General features: G+C 38.1%; 1 protein-coding gene across 4 annotated transcripts in view; it reads right to left on the reverse strand.

Moving 5' to 3' along the window:
- Positions 1 to 526: 526 nt before the first annotated feature.
- LOC105196974 (zinc finger protein 91) overlaps positions 527 to 23,728 on the reverse strand; it is a 109,708-nt gene continuing 86,506 nt past the window's right edge. For 3 of the 4 annotated variants that reach the window (XM_039455321.1, XM_039455322.1, XM_039455320.1), the window contains exons 7-9: positions 10,826 to 11,017; positions 6,309 to 6,486; positions 781 to 1,532 (exon numbers count right to left, since the gene is read on the reverse strand). In XM_039455321.1, the coding sequence (XP_039311255.1) occupies positions 1,314 to 1,532; positions 6,309 to 6,486; positions 10,826 to 11,017 (589 nt within the window). In that variant the 3' untranslated portion in view covers positions 781 to 1,313. The other variant, XM_011163149.3, reaches the window with a different exon arrangement.

Genomic DNA, 23,728 nt, shown 5'->3' on the forward strand with positions numbered 1-23,728 from the left:
ACGCAAAGAATCGTGACCTATTCCTTTTTACTACTAAAAAAAAGGACAATTTTTTGCCCAAGTATTTCAAAATTTAGCTAAACACAAATCTGAAAATAATTTTTTGTTAGCTCATTAAAATAATTTAAGGATTTCCTACAAAAACTAAACAAGCCTGAGAAGTTAAATTCTTTTAACAAACAAAAAAAAACTTCTCATCTTTAAATCGTTCATTGTAAAAATATGATAATTTTTCTTAAAATATGTAATAGGTATAAAAACAAAATTGTAAGCTTTAATTAATGTTCTGAGAATCTATTTAAAAAAAAGAATTTTTTAAATCTGGATCTGGACTTGTTTGATTTTTACGAGAATTTTATCAACCAGATTTATTACCTATTTATCCCATAATATTTTACATTTACCTGTTTTTTATAATAATGATTTATAATAATGATAAAGAAAGAAATATCTAAAATATAAAACACAATAATTTTTACACTTTTTATTTACAAAATTGTACAATTGTTATTAACAAAAACTTCCTTTTGTATTTTTTCTACGGTATAATAATAAATATGATAATATTTTTCGAGACTTATAATAAAACATGTTTTTTTCTGAATATATATAATCTGGATATCTAAGTGCGAACGAAAATTTAAGCTTTAAGATTAATATTCTGAGTAATCCATTACAAAAAAATTAAAAATTTCTGGATTTGTTTCTTATCAGAAATGTTATACTTACTATCTATTGATTTTTATATTTTCCATTTTGTATTTGATTCTTGCTGGAATAAAATTGTTTAATTATGCATGATGTTTAACTATGATAATACTGCAAAAATGTTTAATATTCTAGCAACCAGTTTAAGTATTCTACATAATTATTTTGGACAAAATAACTTTCGATCTGTATCTAAATTTTTAAATATTTCAATAAAACCGTTTTTTCCATGCACAATAGAGGTAAATTTTTTTCTTAATGATAAAAGTATACGGTATTGATCAAAAATATTACATCATCGCCAAAAATATAAAAAACATAAAAAAAATTATTCATTAGTTTTTTTTTACTTCTTTTGCATCAAAATATTCTTAGCAAAGCATAAAATAACAGTTCTAAAATTAAATTTTATACATATAGATACAGATATTTTTTTTGTTTCCATAATGCAATATTTTTAACCGGTACTGTATATAACTGCAAAACAAAAATAAAAAGATTGTTTAATAGATTAATATATTCATCGATTTAATATATGGTACGTATAAATCGAATTGATTATATAAAACCATGAGAATTAAATAAATGTTTTTCTCTTGCCTTTCTTAATTGGGCCTGAAAATGTTATTCGTGTAGTTGTTGGCATCAGTTGGCGTCGGAAAGTCTTCGGCGTGGGCTTCCAGCAGGTGAGCACGGAGCTCCTTGGCGAAATTCGTGCAGAACGGATTCGTTTCTTTTCCCTTCTTCTTCTTGCAAAATTCGCACTCGTAGATCTTTTTACCCGGATGCAGGTTCGTCGACAGGATGTGCTTCCGGAGATTCTCCTGCAAACGCAAGAATCATTCGTGGCCTAAACAAAAGTAATTAATTAGACTAGCGTGTCGTAAGGGAAATGCTGCTGATAATCGGTAAAAGTCCCTGGCGTTTCTGGCGACCGCGTAATTAACAGCCAATCAATATAATCGATATTCCCATATTCTAACGGCTTTTATTAAACGAATCGAGCACGTTTTACGAGGACGCTGCTCGATCGTTTTACGCGGCTCTCCGATTCCCATCGAGTTTTATCGAACGAATCTACCTGCCTTTCGGGCGTCGCTATTAAAATTTCATTCGAACCCGAAGCTTACGCACGTACGCGCGCGCACGCATATACATGTACACAAAGGGATCTTTCAGCGCGTTCGAGCGGCGCGATCGGGGCCTCACGCCGGCAGAGTCGAGGCTCGAATCGAGTTCGCATTTGTTGGATGCATCTGTGGATATACCTCAGTGGTGTGCGACGACCGGAGGAATCGGTTCGCCGCAAAACCGGACGCACACGTTCATTGGCTACGCCGTTGGCTACGCGTTTAAAGGCGCTTTACCCTCTCCGGGCTAAGTAGCCGGCCGTAGTCGTAAACATCTTCCTACCAGGCGGGCTTATACGAGCCGCTGATGGCAACGCGCGGCAACATCAAATTTAATTTCCCATAAGTAAATCTTTCCGCGGGCACCGCTCCGTGACGGGCGCGCAGATTAAGCCTCGTTCACACCGCCGTGGGCGGTCGCGCGGTTCGGAAGAGCCGGCCGCGCGCTGTCGCACGCAAATCTCTGGCGCGAGGCCCTTACATTTCGTTTCGTTAGGCCTCATCGATCGATTCGGATTGCCGCGAGTTCAATTTCCCCCCCGGTCGTATTGAGGAATCGCACGCTACCGCGTGCAGGTCGCCCGAGACGGAAGGACGTACGGCGCGCATTTACGACCGTCGGGAGTGGATGGTGGACTTTACGAGCCTAATAATTTTCGGCTACCCGCAGAAGCAGCTAGAAGATGTTAGAGAAAGATGTTAGAGGCAAGAGGATATTAGAAGAAACGTATCCTGTTTTAATAGATCACTTGGCAGAAAGCCTGATAGTTGAATCTCTCAAGTTCTAACGTTTCTACTCCATTTCATATTAAAGCCAGAAGTTATCGAGTGATGAGCAATATAAGTGATTTTCTGTTTCAAAAATAGATTTCGTAACGGGAAATAATTCTATATCTGTCTGGAACTTTTTGCAATATTCGATAAATTTGCACTTGATGCGAGCCGCGAATGTGGCTACAACTCTTTCGCGTCTTTTGAGCTACCGCCGCGATATTAGTTCCCTTCTCATCGTTCTCTTCTGCTCTTCTGTAGAGGGGCGGGGGAGGAAACGTGGTTAACTCCGATATTATAGCGTAAATCATTATTTGATTTGATGAGCAAAAATCGTTGAGAGCAGTGGGCGAGTCAACTGCACCCTCGGCTACGCGAATAGGTCGTAAAATTATTGGAGAAAGAGAGAAAAAAAAAGAAAAAAAGGAAGAAAAAAGTGGGGAGGAGATCTTGACACAAATCAATGCTTCATTGAAGACCCACTCGATTCGTTCACCTTTTTCTCTCCTCTCTCGCAAAACATTTTATGAATAAATAAAATGTACAGTATTTATGCGAGCCAATAATAAAACAGTAATATCGGCCTATAATTGCTTATCAGGCTGAGTCGCAAGATTGCGGAATGTTACATGACGGAAGGTACAAAAATATACTTGCATTTTTCAGACGAGCAGGGAATGCGCGAGTGACGTAAGACGTCGGAATCGTAAAGGCTTTAACGTTTTACTCAAATGTGGTAAATTGTAATTAAACAGGTTCGTAGAAATTAGATTAATTAAACTGAAGAGATCGTTGCTTTGCTTAAACGATTAAAACAGAAATAATAAACCATTTCACAAAATAAAAAAAATTATTATAAATGCAATCATTCTCATCATCTATACGGCTTGAGAAATCTTTACATTTCTTCACAAATCCTCGTCATTACATCCAGAGAAAAGTTATGTTTAAATTGATGAAATCGTTTCTTTAACTGGTTTCTTTAGGTTGAAATAAAGATACCTTTAAGAAAAATAAAAATTTATTTGATTTCAAGAAATCAAAGTTAGCAGCTTTTTTTAAAATAAATAATTTGTTCAAATAATTTGTTAATTTGTTTAATTTAAACAAATAATTTTTTAACATAAAAAAAAAGAATTGACAGAAATTTAAAAATAATTCAGTTGTTCTGATTTTCAAAATATATTTTTTTCATTTAAGAAAAGAGATTTGCATTGCATAATCAATCAAACTAATTCTTCAAGTTTAATAAAAGAAACAACCACAAAATTTCTTCGAATCAGAAACTTTTCTTTAACCGTAAAGCAATGTACAAATTTCATTGATTCATTTTTTTTTATTCGAAGAAACTTTTCTTTGCTGGGCTAATCTTCACAAATAATAATAAAATACTTTTTAAATTTTTATCGTAACATTCGACGCGTTACTTCATCTCAATATTCGTTTACCGCAAATCGTAGTCTATCGTGATGAAGTATGAAGCGACTTTTCGATAACTCTTGGCGACCGATGTGAGAAACAGGACGCAAGTTCCGGATTCGGTGTTAACCGGTGTCGGCTTGAGAAGAGTTACCACCCTCGACGAAAGTTTTCCAAGTGCCGGCGAACCGATGGCGAAGGGGTCAGAGGGGTGGGATGGTTTCGAAGGGAGGGCGGAAGCGTCGGTCGGCAAAAAGAGGCATCTAACCGTCCGAGGTAAATCATAGCGCGGAGGGAAGCAAGAAGGAAGAGAAAGGAAACCGGCGCGCGTAATCTCGTCGACGCAGGGTGAGCCTTGCGCTCCTCTACGTGGAAGAGTTTCCTCGTTAAATCGTCCCGCGCGCCGCTTGCACGTTCCTTATTAAAGTGTCGTGCAAACAGCTATCGCCGGGCTCGATACTACTCGCAGTCAGGACGCATCTCCCACGACGGATTACTTTTTTCCGTCGTCGATCACGCGAATGTCGTCGGCGATTTGTCTTGCGATTTAAAATGAATCATCGGACAGCACATCGAGTTCATATCAGAATATATTAAGATATGTACAATACATATTTTATATATACACGAAAAGAACAATTTTGCTGAAATACAGATTTAAAAATAATTATGTTGAACCATTTAAAAAGTTGTATCGGATGTTTAACTTGATTGCTAGAATGTCAAAATTTTTTGCAGCAGTATCATCATGTTTGAATGTCTTACAAAATAATTTTGATAGATAAAATTATTAAGTTTCTGATCTGCATCCAGTTAAATGTTATTTATTACAGTAAAATTGTTCTTTCCGTGTACATGCACCTATATCATTTTATTAAAATACCTGGACTGAATAAAGTCCATTTAATTTATTTAAAAAATCCTATTTATTAGAATTCCAGGGAGGTTCTAAAATTCTATTTTTGGTTAAGGTTATTTCTTACAACAAATTCTTTACATTATTTGGAAGGGAGAGGGTAACAAATGCATGTTAACATCATTTATTATTAAAATGACTAATTTGATATTGTAATATTAAGACTATTCTTGCTCAACGTATAACTATTTATCAAAACCGAAAATTATTCGACTCGCTGTTTGATGAACAAATCTGCCGAGAATAGAATAAATCTTGAAAATCTTGCACACGCTACCCATATAGTACAGACCTCCTAGAGACGTCCGTGGGATATCCATGGGACGTTCAAACAACGTCCTTGGGAACATCCTTTGGATAAAGTGCGCCGTCTGGGATATATATCGGCTTACATTTAAAACAACTGATTTTCCCAATGTCGATCTTTCTCTTTTCGTAAGAGATTAAATTTAGTAATTCAGATTACAGAATATAATAATGCACATGAGGGTAAAAGATGCAATTAAGAAACCGCAGGAAAGAGGCAATAATGAATTGATTTAATATGACTGCTTCAAAAGAGAATTGCTATTTAACATCCAAGCGGAAATTTATTTTTGACCCTTCACTCTCTATTCTCGAGGTGCACCGTATCGACACGTGAGATTCCTTTGTCACTTTATACGGATCAATGCATTCGCGAACGCGAATGAGAATCACTGGAATGAGTTTATGTCGCTATATCAAAGAGACACGGAGACCTCGTATGCGAGTCGCATCCCGACTCAAGCATCAAAGGGCATTAGCATACCGGCCGCGCGGTATGACTGGGCCGTGCGTGCGTGTGGGCATCCAGTGGGCACAATTAACTCGTTATCTTATCGCGCCTCGGCGGCGGCAGAGGCGGCGGCGCGGTCCAAACGTTAAGGTTGTACTCTGCTTAATTTACGCCACGGAGCCCCGGCACCGGCCGGCGCGGCATGGCGCGGCGCGGCAGGACAAAAATTGGACCGCGGGGCGCGAGTCGACCGCCACCGCGCCGCTGGGAGTGCCGCCACCGCGAGCGACGTTAAGGCGAGCGAAGACTTTGAACCCCGATGACGACCGTGTCGAGCGGGGAACGCGTATGCGTGCGCGCGCGGTAGGTCTCTCTCTCTTGGGCACAAATGTGCAGGCACATAACGTACGAGCAAACGCACTCTGCTACTGGTTTTAGCCGTGCAGAATGTTAGCCGCGAATGTGCCTCGTGACCTTCGCAGAGACTTCGGAGTAACGCCGCTAAAAAATCTGATCTCGAATTAGGAGATACTTGGTACTTATCTAAACTTGACTCGCGTCGATGGTACGAGAGTAGGTAAGCTTGCACTTGACAGCAACCACTCACCAAAGTATTACTGGCGTAGGAACAATGTCGACAGTTGTACGGTTTGGCGCCTGTATGCAGTCGCACGTGTCTTCGCAGGTTCGAGCCGAGCTTCGTCTTGAAATTACAGCCCTTGTAAGTGCAGGAATGTATCTGGACCTTCTCGTTGTTCGCGGAATCCTCGTGCCGTATCCTGTGCCTAGGGGGAAGAGAATGAACACAGTCACTTTAAAACGGAGCAATGTCAGCGGTAATCGGCGATCGTAAAGATCTTCTGGCGTGACCGCGGCGCGATTTTCATGGAAGCGATCGTTACGCGTTCCTTTCCGTTAATTAGATCCACTCGAATGTTGAACCACTGACGTACGCAATTAAAGCATAATGATACAGATTTACGTATCCGATATGCACGATTATTGCCATTAAATGAAAATTCCCATTGGAATTGAGCGGACGCGAAATTTATTGGGGCCAATCGAAGCGTTTTATGAAAGTCTGATTAACGCGCGAGCGCTAATACCGGTCAACGCGGCTATTAACGCCAGATAAACTTTCTACGCCGAGGTGAGGTCGATACCGAGTATCTAATCTCGGAAATATATCTGCCGGGGCATCATGCCGGTGTCGCACATAAAGTAGCCGTTACCGCGATAGCCGCGCAGAGGAGTAGATACGAGTTTGTCATCACACGAGAAAAGCCAGGTGAGCAACAAGGAGATAGAAGCGATACCTTCTGGAATGTCTCCAGTAGCGGAAATATTATCAACGGCCAATTTATTACAGCAAATCTCTCAGCCATACCTTAAAATCAACGATTGTAACGAACGACTGATTAAGCTCGTAATAGTGATCAACGGTCTACATATAGACGCATACATATGTATGTATCCTGTAGCGCAACATTGATTCCTTCAAACATGTAGGAGAATTTAGTCGCATGATGAAAGGAAATAACGGAATGTCGAACTAGAAGTTTATGTGTGATACATTCGGATTCAGGGCACCGTAAAAAACGATAAATCACGAAATAATTTATTTAAATTAATCGCGGAAAGAACAATTTTGCTAAAATAGCAGAAAATAATTATGATGGGTTAGCAAAATAATTATATTGGACGCTTAAACTAGTTGGTAGGACGTCGAAACTTTTTGTATATCAATATCATCACGCTTGAACTTTCCGCATAATTATTTTAACGATCCAACATAAAATTATTTTCTGATCTGTATCTCGCTAAATTTTTAGATGCCGCATTAATGCATTCCCTGTATTAAAGAATAACGAGGCACAGTTAATTTATTTATTAGTCATTGACAACGTTGTGCGAGTCCTCGCGCGTCCCCTAATATTTCTAACATCTAAATCGATCTCCTTCTATCTTTATATTATCAGGGCATGACAGTGCACTAAAATATATATATTTCTTTTATTGTGAAAAAGGAACACGAGAACGCATCAAAAGTGTGTCCTCCACACCGTTTCCTCCTCTTCCTCCTCCTCCTCCGTGCTTCCCGAAGTTCATCGTCGCAGTCGCGGCCCGGTGATTATGAACGATGCGATATGCGTGCACGATATTACGAGGGAGCCGTTGGCCGCGCGGGTACGTGTATATCAGGTTCGAGATGCGTGACACGTTTAATTAAAATCCCGCGTGATTTACTCCGCCAAGCTCACGCGGCAGCGAGGAACGGGGCGAGAAAGAGAAAAAAAGAGAAAGAGAGAGAGGGAGCGAGAGAAAAGCGAACGAGAGGGACCGACACGGAGTGGACGGACGCGGAAGAGGAGCGTCGGCGGAGGAGAGTCCGCGCGACACACTCTGCGGCTGCGTTGAGTTCGACTCACGTAGTAAGTACTCAATTCGCGATGAAATATCGTAGCGACCATCGGCCATGCGCGGACGATCATAACGGGTTGCCCGCACTTAACCGGCTGCCGCACGCAACTTCCGCTTTCGCGGTCCTCCACCTCGATCTTTCTCTCGCCGCCGCGCCATTCCTCCTCTCGTTCGTTCTCTCCCGATCTCCTCTCCCTACCCGCGACATTCGTATTTCTTCGAGAGCCGTCTCGCGGAGCGGGGAAAAAAGCGCATTGTCAAACGAGGAGAAATTTATTAGGGGCGCTTCCCACGCCACAATGGCCTTAATAAGGCTTAATTCAAATATGATAGTGCTCCTCTTTCTTCCTGTCTCCCTCGATTTCGCGCGATTTGTTGCTACAGAAATAATATGATCGATCGTCGTATGATCGAACATTGAGAAGAAAGAAGATCGGTTAGAATAAAACTCAGCGGAAAAAAATAGATTAGATGATTCAGCAAAGCTATAGCTTGCAGCGTCAATTCAACAGTTGTATTTAAGGAGACTTAATAATTTAACAAAAAAATTATGTCTAAAAGCGATTATACACTGAGAAAAATGTTTGGTGAAATCAATGAAAGTTTAGTTAAATAGTGATCAAATAAATTTTATAATTATAATTGGTTATAATCGCTAATTTTATTTAGCTGTAAAGAAGCTTTGCTACTCAACATAAAAAACTGGCTGTCTGTATAGGTATTATATAGATTTGCTGAATCAATAAAGTTCTTACTTATTTTAACAAATCTTTCTTTTTATCCATTTTAACGAATGCAATAATAAGTCTATTATATCAACTTTCAATAAATTGGTAGATCGATTTGCGACTCTTAATTTTTTTAATCAAATCACGTAATGTGTTGTAATATTAACATTTTGTATTTTTAATAAAATAGAAATAACACGAGAAATTCATCATATATGCACGGAGAAAAATAATTGCTAGCATAGTAGTTTTTTATATTACTGTAGCAAAATCTATTAGTTATATAAATGGCAAAAAGATTAATTTCTTAATTTAAATGATATCTACTTTAAATTATTTCGTTCGGTTGCTCTGTTAAAAATTTTGCCTCTTAAAAATGTTCTATGTGCACGCGGCACGTGTGTATGGACTAGTGGAGCTGAATAAGGATAAAAATACTTGGTGTCTAAATGAATCATTCAGGCGCGAATTAATTCAGATACAGATCCCGTCGCCCGTGCCTTAAAATAACTGGAGAATAAATCTAGGAGGTAGAGAGGAGATAAAAGGCGGTACGAAAATTGCCGCCGTATCGAGGCCATGCGTCGCGCGCATGGAGATGTAATCGGATTTTCGATAAATTATTCTTCAAATTATATCCTCCCCTATTGTCTCTATCAATAATCCGCGAAGATTGATTCTTTCCACTGTTCGCGTCCTCGCAATTAAGTATGCGAGGCGGCGCGCGACGCGAGTACTTGCGTCCTCGCAATTAATTCTCCGCTTCCTCGAAGGCATCGATCATACATACGCGAGCCGTGAGCCGCGCGATTAATGGCGCAGGAATGCGTCGTTCTTGGCGGGGACCTCGATTAAAATTAATGTCAATAATATCGGCAGTCCGAGAAGTCGTGCCGCCAGCCCCCCCCCTCCCCTTCCCCCTGCGAGAGACGGAGCCGTGTGGATCGTACACGAGCTGAATTGTTAAAAAGACCCTCGCATCTCTCGATGCCCCGCTTCACCTTACTCCGTTTCCGTTGAGATCGCTAACGAGTTCAAGTATATCGAGCGCCCGTAACATTTGGACGTAATAGTCGTTACACTGCTGACGTTGCATTCGACACGTGGGAATGGGAATGCTACGCGCGCGCATTTGACATTTCTGCCACGAAGTTAATAGCTCATGATTTATCTCTCATAATTTTGACTATTTATTATTTACGAGACGCCTCAGCTGCTGAAATGCCTTTTTATGCGCATTGAAAATTTTTAACTGTAAGCGGACACAACATCCTGGACATACACAAGGAAAAATAATTTTGCTGTTGCAACAAAATTGCGTTTACTATTGCATATTTGTAGTAGCAAAGATAAAATTTACTTAATTACTACAACCAATTTTAGAAATTCATTAGTAGAGCAAAATCTGTTTCGTTGCTTAAAATAGAAAAAATTTACTTTGTTTTTACAATTAGATTAATTTGCTACTAAGGCAAAATAATATATTCTATTGCTTACACTATTATTCTTCCATTTCTCTTTCTGCTCCTTCAAAAATAAATTTGTTCTCTTTCTCCCTCTCTCTCTTACAGAAGAATAATTTCCATCAAATATCAATTAGTACTCTTGACTAATCTGTTTGCTAGTCATAAAATAACTAATAATTTTTGCTACAAGAGCAAAAAATCTGCTAGCAAATAATTTTCCTCCGTAATAGTTTTCTTAAATATTTCATACTTTTATCTACATGGTAGGCTCATTGATTTATTATCTTTCCGTTATTAAAATCTTAAATCTCAATAGTTTTAATTTTAAAGTTTATTATAGTTATATTTCTCTACCTCATAAATCTGTAATGCAATAATGTAAATTTAATTACAACATAATATAGTAGATCATCTACTTAAAAACTAATAACACAATATAAATCTATCTGATACAGTTTATTCAAGCTTCAATGAAAACGATGAATTGTAATCCCGCACATCTCGCTTACCTGCGCAATTGCGTCTTCGTTTTAGCGGCGTAGGAGCAATCAGGACATGAATACTGCTTCTCGACGTTGTCGTGAACCAACCTTCGATGGGTCTTCAGCTCGGTTGCGGTACGAAGAATCGTTGGACAACCCGGAAGGCCGCACTTGTACTTCTTACCGGCGTGTCGCAGCATGTGCTGTCGAAGAGCATGCCTACAATACATAACATGCATTACTGCAGAAGATATTGCATTTGATAAGGTATTGTATTGATTTTCCAAGTTACATTACAGCTTCAAGTTGCACGTAGGATACATTTCACGAATACAGTTCTCATTGGTCACTAAAAATTCCTACATTCTACCGCGAACAAAAAATAAATAATGACAAAAATAATTAATAAATATTCGCTTTAAAATTGTATGCAATTGAGTAATCTTGTATGCATTAAAAAGATACAAAGAAACGCGATTGGAATATTATCTCATTGTCAGTATCTTACAGTGAATGCTGTGAATATCTTACAAAAATATTCATATAGTCAAGAAATTTATCTTCTAAGATCGTAAATACGATTGCCTTCGCAGATGTTTTGATTACATTAGGTTACATGTTTCCCAGTTATAATTTTTAAAGAACAAATAATATCAATATTATTGCATTCAAGATGGATCGCAAAAATAGGGAGACAACTGAAGAAGAGCGAAAAATACTATTGCATTGCCCAGTCAGTGTAAAACTCTTCGGGAAATTGCTCGGCTCATCGACAAAGCTCGATTGACAATTCAATCGATAATTGATCGCTTTTATGAAAAACAGTAAAAAATATTAGCCGAGAAGTGATCGATCACAAACCTTAAGGATACGCTCGTTTAAAAGATATTTAACTAAAACTGCAACAAAATAGGGTTGCTGCCTAATTTTTCATCGTATTCTTTTTCGCAATTTCAAATTTTAAGGTCAAAATTTGAGTATTCAATTTTTTTTGTTGAGATTAAGAAGAAAAAGAATAAACCTAAGCCTGCAATTTTTTAATTTCAATAACTTTTAGCTGATACGTAAAGCCAAAATATCTTTGAGTGAGATCAAATGGTCAAATGTTTTATAATATGTCAAATAGAGATACTTAAATCTCGACAAATTCAAAAGCAAGAACCCCAAAGATTACGGTACTCGAAAATCGCGGTGTTCATGTTTCCATTAATATAGTTCGAAATGTGTGCCGGTAATTTTGCTAACGAATCCACCAAGGGCGCACGACGCATCCTGGAAGCGTGTCGCCGAAGATCCGCACGATTTTTGGAATACCTATCGGCTAGCGTGGCGTGTTGCGAATAATGATTTCGCGGTGGCGAGAGAACGCCCCTCTGCGTGTTTTCGTTAAATCCAACCCGTAATAAGACAGCACAATGGTCGCGCGTGTGCTCGGTACAGCGACTATCGGTCGGTTCGCACGCCGCACGATCCGATCGCAGCTGTTGCATCTTATATCAGCCCGCTGCCGGCGGCGATGGTGCGGAGCAGAGAGGAGAGGAGAGAAGAAGAACAGAGCGGAGCAGAGCAGAGCAGAGCGGAGCGCAGCGCGCACCGCACTTTAAATAGTTCCTGCCAGGAGGTGACGATCTATACGGTTAGTGAACTTGCCGTGTTGCGCTAAGTGAGTCAACAAGACGTATTGAGGCCGGATCTCTAGGTTCTGTACACGCTTGCCGCGTGCCTCGTCCGCCGCGCGCGGAATTCCCCATCCTTTAACCGCAAGTGAGATACGAGTGCAATACGGCTGCTTTATAATTAGATGGAAACGAACATTCCGCTCCCCGCGTAGTTTGAGAGCAACTTGAATTAGCGGAAGCCGCGCCAGGCGAGCTCGTAAATGCGATAAACACGTGGCGGCACTTTTAATTAACGACCGACTTGCGATCACGATGGTATATGTGCGTCAGTCCGTTTGACCGCTTCATGCACTTTAAATCTAACGTGTGTCATTAATGCAAATTATCGCCATGTCCCATGTCGTGCAAATAAACTTCGAGTAAAAAAAGATTTCTCGCGGATACTTTACGAGAATACCAGCAGCAGAATGTTTTTCTTATTTCAATTTATGATGGTATTAGAATTTTGCTGCGCGGAAAAAGTAGCTTCGCTGAAGTATTTGAAAAATTTAGTTGCGTATAAACTATTAAAATAATTATGAAAGACGTTCCATGATGAGTAATAATACAAAAAAATTTTGTCATTCTAGTACTTACATAATTAGAGTTTTTTAACAAAATTATTGTTAGATCTGAAACCAGTAAATTTTTAAATATTTTAGTAAATTGTTTTTTTTTCCATGTGTTAAAACGGCATAATTTATAATTATTTACACTCAGAAAAGTTGTTAATTTAATTAAATTTCATCAGTTCAAGTATTTAAATTAAATATATATATGTAATTAAGTTAAATATATAATTGCTTAAACTTAAAGTTCAAGTATTTTATGTATTAAAATCAAATATATAAATACTTGAACAGAAAAAATTTAATCGAGTTGAAAAAGTCAAGTTAACGATTTTTTTCAGTGTAGAAATGTATTGAGATGCATCGTTACGAACTGAACAAATTCCGTGAAGAACCGACTAAAGCAGAAGTCCCACGGCGCGTGACTCACCAATATGGAAAGAACAATTCCACTGCAGCATCTAAAAATTTAGCTACACTAAAAAAAAACTTGATTAAAATTTTCAACCTGATTAAATTTTTTCAATTTAAGTGTTTATGTATTTAAGTTAAATATATAACTGCTTAGGCTAAAGCTAAGTATTTAATATAATACTTAAGCTAAATACATAAATGGTTAAGCTGAAAAAATTTAATCAAGTTGAAAAATTTAGTCAATAACTTTTTTCTCAAAATAAATAAAAATCAGAAAATAATTTTATGTTGGGTCATCAAAATAATTATGTAAGACGCTCAAGCACGATTATATTGCTGAGAACTGAGTCTTGACATTCTAGCAACCAAATTAACATCCGACATAACTTTTCCTGTATTTCAGCAAAAATGTTTTTTCCGTAGACTCAAGTACTCGTCACAAGTTTAGTTCACAAATTGGTAAAAAAAAAGAAGGTTAAAACCGCGGTCCCACACATGACATGATCTGCCTGCTCGGCAAGTCTCTATGCTGCATGGAAACAGGAGTGGCTCACTATCGCTCGAGATAAATCGCGATTCGTGCCTCGTGGCTCGTGGATCGTCGTTTTCGCAGACTGTCGGTAGATTGGACGCGAGTCAAAGGGCTCGCGTTTCGATTGAACGAGGCTTTCTCTGTATACTTGCACAAACGTGTTAGAATCTATTCATTACTAGTCTAGACACTCGTTAAGTGCAAGGAAAAAAAACTTAGATTGGGTGATTCAGCAAAGATACAGCTTGCTGCGCTAAGAAAGCAATAAATAAATTGTTAAGTAACTCTTTGCTACAATAAAAATTACTAATATAACACATTTTTTTCATTAGCAGCAAAAGTGCTGCTAACTTAACTAGTTTGTTTTATTAAAAAATTTAATACATATATTTGATTGATTTTTGTAGAAAATTGTTTTGCTATGTTAACAAATTGCCTATGTTATTATAATAAATATGATTAACTGCAATCGTTAATTTTATTCAGTTGTAAAACTTTGCTACTTTAACATAAAAAAAATTAGTTGGCCATATATTAGTATAGATCTGCTAAATCAGTGAAGTTCTTAAGAAGTTGTTTTAACAAATCCTTATTTTCCGCATACTCATGGAAGGATTTCGGAGTAAAACAAGACCGGAAGAAAACGCTCGCAAGATAGCGGACATGGATCTTTTCAAGATGATATTACGATTTCGAGGAGAGCTCGAAGCTAGGAAATGAGAAGGACTGAGAGAAAGAGAAAGAAAACGAGAGAGAGAGAGAGAGAGAGAGAGAGAGAGAGAGAGAGAGGACAAGGTGAGGACAAGGCGATCGGACAGGAGAAAGGAAGACGAAGCTGTCGAAGAAACTGGGCCGTCCTAGAGGAAGCCGGCCTATCCAATCGGCTACGCAAGTATAATGCCGACTTTTACAATGTCAGGGATAATACACGCCCTCGCACGAGCCCGCGGACGCGGGTCCACAGGTGTGCACCTGCGAACTAGGTAGTCGCGTGAACCGCGCCTGTCTTGAACCCGGGAATGCCCGCGGTGCCCATGTCGGAGCACAAACAGGTATTCGCTGTTTTCGCGTACGCTTACGCGTTTCGCTTGCATGTGGACCAGAGGCGATAGCCGGATAAAGATAAGGGTTACGGAGGCGTATGATCTCCGTCATATCGGATTTCGGGCTTCTCTGACGAAGACGTTGCGATTCAAGAATGCGCCTTGAGTCTTCCGATCACTGCGATATGATACCGTATTCCTCAACGGTAAAAAAGTAAAAAAATTAAGAAGAATTTTCCTAATAATAATGAAACAGAAATGGACTCCTAATGTGACTACTAATTTAGAAAGTGTCGTCACTTTGAATCTCTACTGTAACGTGCACTTGAAATAATTTTTAATATTCAAGTTTAATGTTGCATTATTTTCTTGAATTATTGATTCATATATACGTTTACATGGTTAATTATGAATAAGCTCGTTATTTTATGCATTTTAATTTTAGAATAAATAAGATTATCTACATCACAAATGCACTTATAGTACAGATCAAGCGAGATAACAAAACAAATTTTTATTTTGCCTTTTTCCATAAATCGTATTACAGCAATCTGCGGACAATGTTTCTGAATATGAATATCGAAGTCATTCACTGAAAAAATAATTTAATAATAGTTATCAAATGTTCAATGAAACAATACCAATTAAATATTTAGTTAGTATAATCAAAAATAATTTTATTGTCAAAATATTTTGTAAATATTAAGTTTGGTGTTATACTTACTAAATATTTAAAAAAGTATTTTAGCGCAATTTTCTCAATACTTAAGCTTTTTGGTTGAATACATTATTTATTTAAATTATTAGTTTCTTTTATTTCAAATATAGCAATAGGATTCTCGTCATATGCACTGAAAGAGTTTGATAATAGCCAAGCTTTGATGAAATAAATTCAATTAAATGTTTAATTAAAATAATTAAATATTTAATAACATATAATAATTATATTAATAACATAATAATTATATAATAACAAAACGGTTACTAAATATAATTAAACATTTAGTTATATTAACTGAATATTTAATTTCATCAAAGCTTAATAACTATCATCTAGGCTCGATCATTATTACCGAGCTCTTTTTTTCAGGACGCTCCTTCCTGATTTCTTACTTCTTTGCTCGATGGTTTCTTCACGAAACTATCGAGTCAAGAAAAAGTTGAATCAAGTCGAAAGTCTAATCGCATCGCGGCATGTCGTTATAGCGGGATTTTGATACGAAAAGACGATGAAGACACAAAACACGTGATTATAATGTACGAGCAAAGAGATTTACACAACTCTTGCCTTTCGTTTTGCTATATCCATTTCACAAGGGAGAAATTAATCAAGCCGAAGACATAAAATGAGAATTATTTATGAAGTCAGCGGCGACTCCAGTGGTATTCAGTACAACGATAAAAATCAAATAACAGAAGGATTAACGATTGACTATGCATATGTAATGTAGATGCAGGTAAACAAATTTACGATAAAGATGGGTGGGTAAACTCTCACATTTCCTTGTCCGTGCGAAGATTCTTTAAAATATGCTCTGCGGAAATGTTAAATCCTTTCCAGCGCTAAGCTGTTTGGCACCATAATGTTTGGGAGTTTATGCTCCGATGGATTAAGCGTTTTCGGCTCCTTTGACTATAAGGATATTTTGATCCTCCATTACATGTTTTATCGCGTACGATCCCAGCTCCCCTCTCTTATTCTTCGCATTTTATATCCGCAGACTATATTTATTATTACGATATTTCAATTGGCAGTATAAATAAAATGTAAAGTAGAGTCCTCGGCGTTAACAATTTATTAAGCACGAACGCAAGATATACCATATTGCAGATGGAGATGATTTCTGAGCAAGAGTCCTGATTAAAAACTGTAAGGAAACATAAAGTGGGGCGAACGGGAAATCAGTGATTTCTCTTACGCATCTCAGATACATGCCTAATTAAATGCAAGTTTAAAATTGAATTTAATTGCAAGTTCAAAAACAGCCAATTAGTATATTCGTTTGTAGCACCTGAAACTATCAAGCGAGAATGTTGATGTACATGTTTCATTTCGTGCGGCGCTCGCAAGAGATACATAATTTAGTTAGTATGGAAGCGGACGTTCCTTGTTCACAGCGCATCATGCACCACGGAAATAATATAAAATCCTCGTTACAATAAAATCAAAGAGATTACTCGGCACTCGCGGGCCGTTTCCTTGATAGAAATTAATGACAGGCGTGACTGTATCGGAGTTTCCTACGCGCGGTGAATCGGTTCAAGGTCCGCTTCACGAACGTCGTAATTGCAGTGAATTATGACAGCCGTGCATATCCGAAGACAAGACTTTTCCGCCGGATTGAAGCCGGCGATAAAAGTGACAGCAGCGCGTAAAGTTGTATTTTCTCACATCGGGCCGCGGCGCCTTGAGAAATACTTATTCCTCTCGCGTTCAACGCAAACTCTCGCCAGGAGAAACGCGAAATACGCAGAATCCTACTTGGCATACGAACAACGCGCGAGAAACTCATTCCCGGCTTAATCGATGCGCTATCGATCCCGTTGAATGAGCTTCTAACCAGTGATGTAAGAAAAATGCTTTAGTCTCGGTATTTAAATGTTAGATAGGCTATCCCATCTTGACAGAAAGCGTAGTTAGGATTTACTGTAGCTGCACTTACAGTATACTACACATAATAATATTATAGTATTTTTAATAGACACGATATTAAAAAATCATATAATAATGAAATTGTTCGGTGACATGATTGTCATTCATATGCGGAAGAAAATAGATTGATTGCGCTTCGGCAAAGCTAAAGTTCGCTAGGCAAATTACAACGTACGTAATTAAGATTTGATAATTCAACAAAGAAATTATGTTTAAATGACAAATGCCATAATAAGAATTACGTAACAAGTTATTTCATTACAGCAAAAGTATGCGCATCTTAGCTCGTATGATTACAATAACTAGTATGTTAACAATTTTAATCCATATTTGATTAATTTTCATGAAAATTGCGTTGCTGCTCTTTAAATCAGAATCAGTGTTATATTCACTAAAAGAGAGTTGTCTGATTTTCGAGATATTTACTATACCAATCAGCGATACATTACTTTTCAGTGATAATATACTAATTTTCGATTTTAATGAGAGTATCCTTTTCTTAATCAAAATGAAAAATAGTGAACGGATAATCACAGTTACTATAAATATAGCACTGCAAATCAGTAAGATTCACTAATTCAGCTTTAGATATTTATTAGTGAATTTATTGATAACAAATATGATTAATAGTAACTAGTTAAAAAGTTAAACGTTAATAAAATTAAGAAGTTAATAATTTTAACTCAATATACTTAATTTTATGTTAATCATTTAACTTGTAACTTTAACTAGTTATTTTTGAAACACAAACTTTAATTTAGTAACTTTTTCCCAAATTAAAAATTATCTGTGTAAAAAAAAACATTCTTACGTAAAACATAATATTTTTTGGTTATTTTGTACAAACTTAATTTTCAAATAAAATATTAAAAATTGATCTGAAGATCCTTATTACAATTGTTTCAAGTAATCAAACTTTAAAAAATGTCAAGTTTCTTATTTAATATAAATAATGTTTTTCAAAATTGATTTTTAATTGAATTAGTTTACAATTCATGTAACTTGTAACGTAACTAAATTGATTTTATAAGCCATTAACATTAACTTAATTTAGTTAACTGAATATATTAACTTAGCCAACTCTGATGATTAATTATAATTTTATTCAGTTGTAAAACTTTGACTACCTTAACATAAATTGGCCGTTCGTATGTTACAACTATGGATCTGCAGTAAAGTTCTTAATTGTTTTCCAAATCCTTTTTTCCGTAAACAATTGTAGTAATTAAAAATTTAACTAGCTACAGATGTGAAAATAATTTTATGTTGGACAATTTAAATAATTATGTGAGACATAATTCAAGCATAATAATTTGCTGCAACAAGTTTTGACATTGTAGCAGCTTAAATTCAATACAATTATTTGAATGGTCCAACATAAGTATTTTGAAATCCGTATTTCAGCAAAATCGTTCTTTCGCTTACGAATCGTTTGTGTAAAAGTCTCGCAACCGCGAGATTTAATTGACTTTTGTTGGCCGTGGGTGAGCGCGAAACGTCTCAGTCCCACGAGAATCCATCCAGATCTATCCAAAAGTCCACGGTCATCATTCACAAGGACTAATTTTGCTCAGCGTTTGAATTATGAGAAATCGTTGAGAAATTCTACGCGCGCGAAGCCTGGCGACCCCGCTGGAATTCTGATAGAACAATATTAATATCGGCGCCGGGCGAAAGAAAGAGTGAAGAGGAGAAGAAGCAGAGGAGAGGTGGGGAGGATGCCAGGTCCAACTCGACGTTTTTCGGCCGGGAATGTCGCAGGCGTGACAAGAGGTCGTTAAGAGGGAACTCCTCGGTCGCTCGATTGGGCAAGCGGATGCGGTCACCGGGCGGATGATTTAGCGCGACGTCCGCCGTCATCTCGTGAAATACGTACACCGAAGCGTCGCCGCGTCGGCGGCCTAGGGCCGACCGCCATCTGAAAGTCTAATTCACGTCGCCGCGCGTGATCGCCGTTATATCCACGTCTCCACGATGACGCGCGAGGATACGTTTCCCAGCTCGAGGAACTCGAGAGAAACTCGTCTTGCGGGAGGCGGTCGCGATTTCCGGACGGCGGCCTCGCGAACCACCGCCACCGCCGCCTCCTCCTTCAGGGTCACGCGATCCCTTCGGAGGATCGAGCGCTACGGCCGTTAACGGCCTGACGACTTTATAGCGCTCCGCGCGAGTTTTTAACGCTTTTTATTCCGCCCAGGTCCCGCGGCAGTAAAAGTGACGACGGGCGAAGCTAAGGTTTCACTTTACCTCACGCGCTCGTTGATCGGCATTTTGTAGCCGCGCGTAACAAGCCTGGCATGGCACAACGTTGTACGCGAGATCGTTGTCCTTCCCTAATAGCTTCGACCGATTTATGGGGTGGACGCACCGTCAAACATCCAGATAAACAATGCCCGCGACGACACGACTTAATCCCATGTCAAATAAAAATATTATTTTCATCGCCCGTATCTCCCTCGGCATTCGAATAAAATTTAGATTTTCGTACGCGAGCGGAACACACGTTGAAATTGCGTAATTGCCAATTGATTTAATTTAAACTGCATCATTCATTAAATTTATTGCGTATAATCAATTAGTACTAGCGAGCAACGTTAATTAACAATATACCTAATTAAATTCTTCGAACAGATTGGCATATTTATCTTATTTGTCAAAATCTGATTTTCCGCAATATCGAAACACCGCGCGCGCGTCATTCGCGAGGAATTCAACGAGTCGACGAGCTTCCCTTCCTAATTACACGAGTCGTGTAACCGGTTTATCATCTCATATCAGAAATTAGCTCGGACAAATCTAATATATATATATATACGTTCACAACCACTCGGCGAGGGCACGGTAGGTAACTATGATGCCCCGTGCAAAAAAATCAAGTAACATTTACGGTTTCGAATAAACGGCAATAATTTTACAATCTTCGCTCCGTCTACGTCGGTAATTCAGCTTTATGATCGCGGAACCTCATAAGGCGATTAAGATCTTCGCTCGTCGGCATCCGCACGGTACCCTACACAAGGTCTATGCAGGGACGAACGATGACTATCCGGACCCTGAAGACAACTCATTTTTTCACAATATTATTTATGTTGTCTGCTACGAAGCGAATCCCTTTAGACATTTTTGATAACACTGTTGATCAAGAAAAGGATAAGATTTATTATCTTCTACTTTACCTGCATCGCAACGAGTTAAAAATTGATAAATTAATCTGAAAGATTAAGCTGGAACGATTAAGCTGAAGACTATCTTTTACACAAGATTTAACGTACCCGTGATATATACCTGTGACACGTGACGAGAGAAACGAGAAATAGTCGCAAGTTATTGGAAGGAAAAGAAAAAATTTGTTTATTAGATCCTTTGAAATATACGATATTATAAAATTTAAGCAAGAATAGAGAAAAGATGTCAGTCGTGGAATATATCTGGGATGATGGAATACCATGATATTTCATATAATTCACGTTGAATTATAAAAACAACCGTTAAAATTGCTTCGTTACAGTCTATCAGACATTGCAGGATTGTTACGGATCATTAATGTTCGCTGCGTTTTTATAAAAGATGAATTTTAATTTAACAGAAATTTTTTGATATTTTCTACGTAATTTTGAGAAGTACGTTACACATTAATTTTTTTAACTTTAGTCTAACTTAAAAGCCTTAAATGTAAATTTCAAATAATATTATTGAATTTAATGTGTATATATAAATTCGACAAATAAAGTCATGTCATAATGTGGGTTGTAGTTGTGGAATATGGTCATCCACCATATGCATTTCTCTTGCGACTTTACAATCTCATTGTAGACGTTGTACAATGTTTATTAGTAATTATTAGAAGCAAAGAAATTATTTTAGAAAGTTTTAAGTCTTATTTTTAAAAAATTTTTGTTTTAATATGTTTTTTGAAATGTTTATAAAACTTTGTTTTATGGCACTTATTTGTATGTAAAATCTACAAAAAATCATTAATTTATGTTTTCTATGAATAAAAATACCTTTCATGGTATTAGTTATTAGTATTCTATGATCCCTCTGCTATTTCACAAACATATTCTTTTTTCGCTCTTCAGTCAATTGTAAATTATATTCGTTCCATATATGATGAACTTTTATTTATAGAGTAATTGATAGAACTCTCTATGGTTAATAAACTAATGTTGATTAGAATTGTGTCGCATTAATATTTACTAAGTTGTCAAAAAACAAAATGGTATTCTACAACTCTCTCTTTTCCTCTATTATAAACCGTACAATGTTCCAAACAATTTCTGAAATAGTCTTTATGCTGTCGATTATTATATTATTATCTACTTGAAATCAATTTTACCTCCGACTTTCCTTCCCTTTTCCAATTATTTTTACCTCTTAACAATTAAAAATTTGGAAGCTTACATACAATAACAGTAAAATATAAATGCGCCATTCATTTTCAATCGTTAATTAATAAGAAATCGCGAGTGCTTTGATATTTTCGTTGAGAAAAAATTTATTTCTAATGGATATAATAATCGGCAGTATAAAGAATGTTTTATTAATCATTTAAAACATTGCATATAACGCGTACCGTATTATACGCTTCAATGTATATTTGAAAGAATCTAATAAACATATTCTTTCCCTCCCAATACTTGCGTCACAGTTATTCCTTATTTCTCTACCTCACGAGTGTAATCTACGTTGAACCTCATTTAAGAAAGATAATCTTCAGCTTAATCTTCAACTTGATACTTCGACTTACTCCGCTATATAGATCTGCTCCCGTCTACGCAGCTCACAGCAATTTTTTCTTCAATTTCCGAAGCTAAACGCAACCGCGTCGTGCAACTCGCAAATAAACTCCGACTTCTTGCTCAAAGTAACGGCGATATTAGCATCACACTCGATTCCTCCCGGAAAATTATGAGTAACACACGAGACCGCGGTGTACCAGTCGGCGAATCACCGATCTGGAAACGTGTAATTAAACAGGAAAGCGTTGATCAGTTAAGTGCGAGAGCGTTTAACGGTTCCATCCTTGAGTCAGCGGATCGGAGAGCATAAAAATCGTGACGTTCCTTTATCCGACTCACAGAGTTGCGTATTGTTGCTTCCGTCTTTACAGTACACGACTAATAAATATAAATCTCATCGATGGCGGGGCAAAAAAAAAGTATGAAAAGTGAAGGGAGAGGAGAAAGAAAAAAGAAAAAAATAACGAAGAACGTAAACGGAGAGAAAAGAAATGCCGCGCGGCTCGTAATGCCGAAGCGAAAATTCGTATAATTAAAATCAAGTAGCTAAGTATAGCAGCCTCGCTAGATTGGCTCGCCTTCGGTCGGTACTGCTTCGGCCGGGGCTGCAGTAAACGCGGGCATATACTGCGCGAGGAAAGATACAGTCAGGCGGGATATAGTGACGTATAAGTTAATATAGCTCTCCCCGATCGCTCTGGGATGGGAATGGCAGAGAGCCGCGGCGCGGCTCCGAAGCGATCGTGTACTACGCGCGCGGAGGAGGGAAGCGGATGGGAGCGAGCGAGCACGGGCATTAATTAAAAAGGTTGCGCATTAAAATGATTTGTTTTAATTGGCTGAACGCGCTGAGGTATTTATGGCCTCGCGGTCCTTCGCTCGGTCTGTCGGTCTGCGGCCTCTACACAACGACCGCGTCTACTTCTTCTCTTCTTCTCCTGCCTCAGCCCCCTTGCGGCCCTTCCTACCTTTCTGCCCTTCTCTCTCTCTTTCTCTCCTCTCCTCTTCCCGGCCGCTAAGCCCGCGCCCTAGTCCCCTCCGCCCCTGACCTCTTCGATTATCTCGAAATCGGACGATCGTTCATCCGGACCGACGCGAGAGCTAAAAGGTGATTCTCTTCTTGGCGCGCGGAGAACCGAGGGCGATTCATAAATATCCGGCCACGACAAGTGGATCTTTATTACCGCGGATGATTTATGCATGACTTCGCCGTATTGTTCAACTTCGATTCGTGTGTCACTGACGTATCTTCGCGCTTAGAACGGCGAGGCCCGTCGCGCGTTTTTTCCTGCGCATTTTCGCCTTCGGCCTCTCGTCCACAA

The sequence above is a fragment of the Solenopsis invicta genome, chromosome 11 (assembly GCF_016802725.1).
Source record: "Solenopsis invicta isolate M01_SB chromosome 11, UNIL_Sinv_3.0, whole genome shotgun sequence".
NCBI classification, from domain to species: Eukaryota; Metazoa; Arthropoda; class Insecta; order Hymenoptera; family Formicidae; genus Solenopsis; species Solenopsis invicta.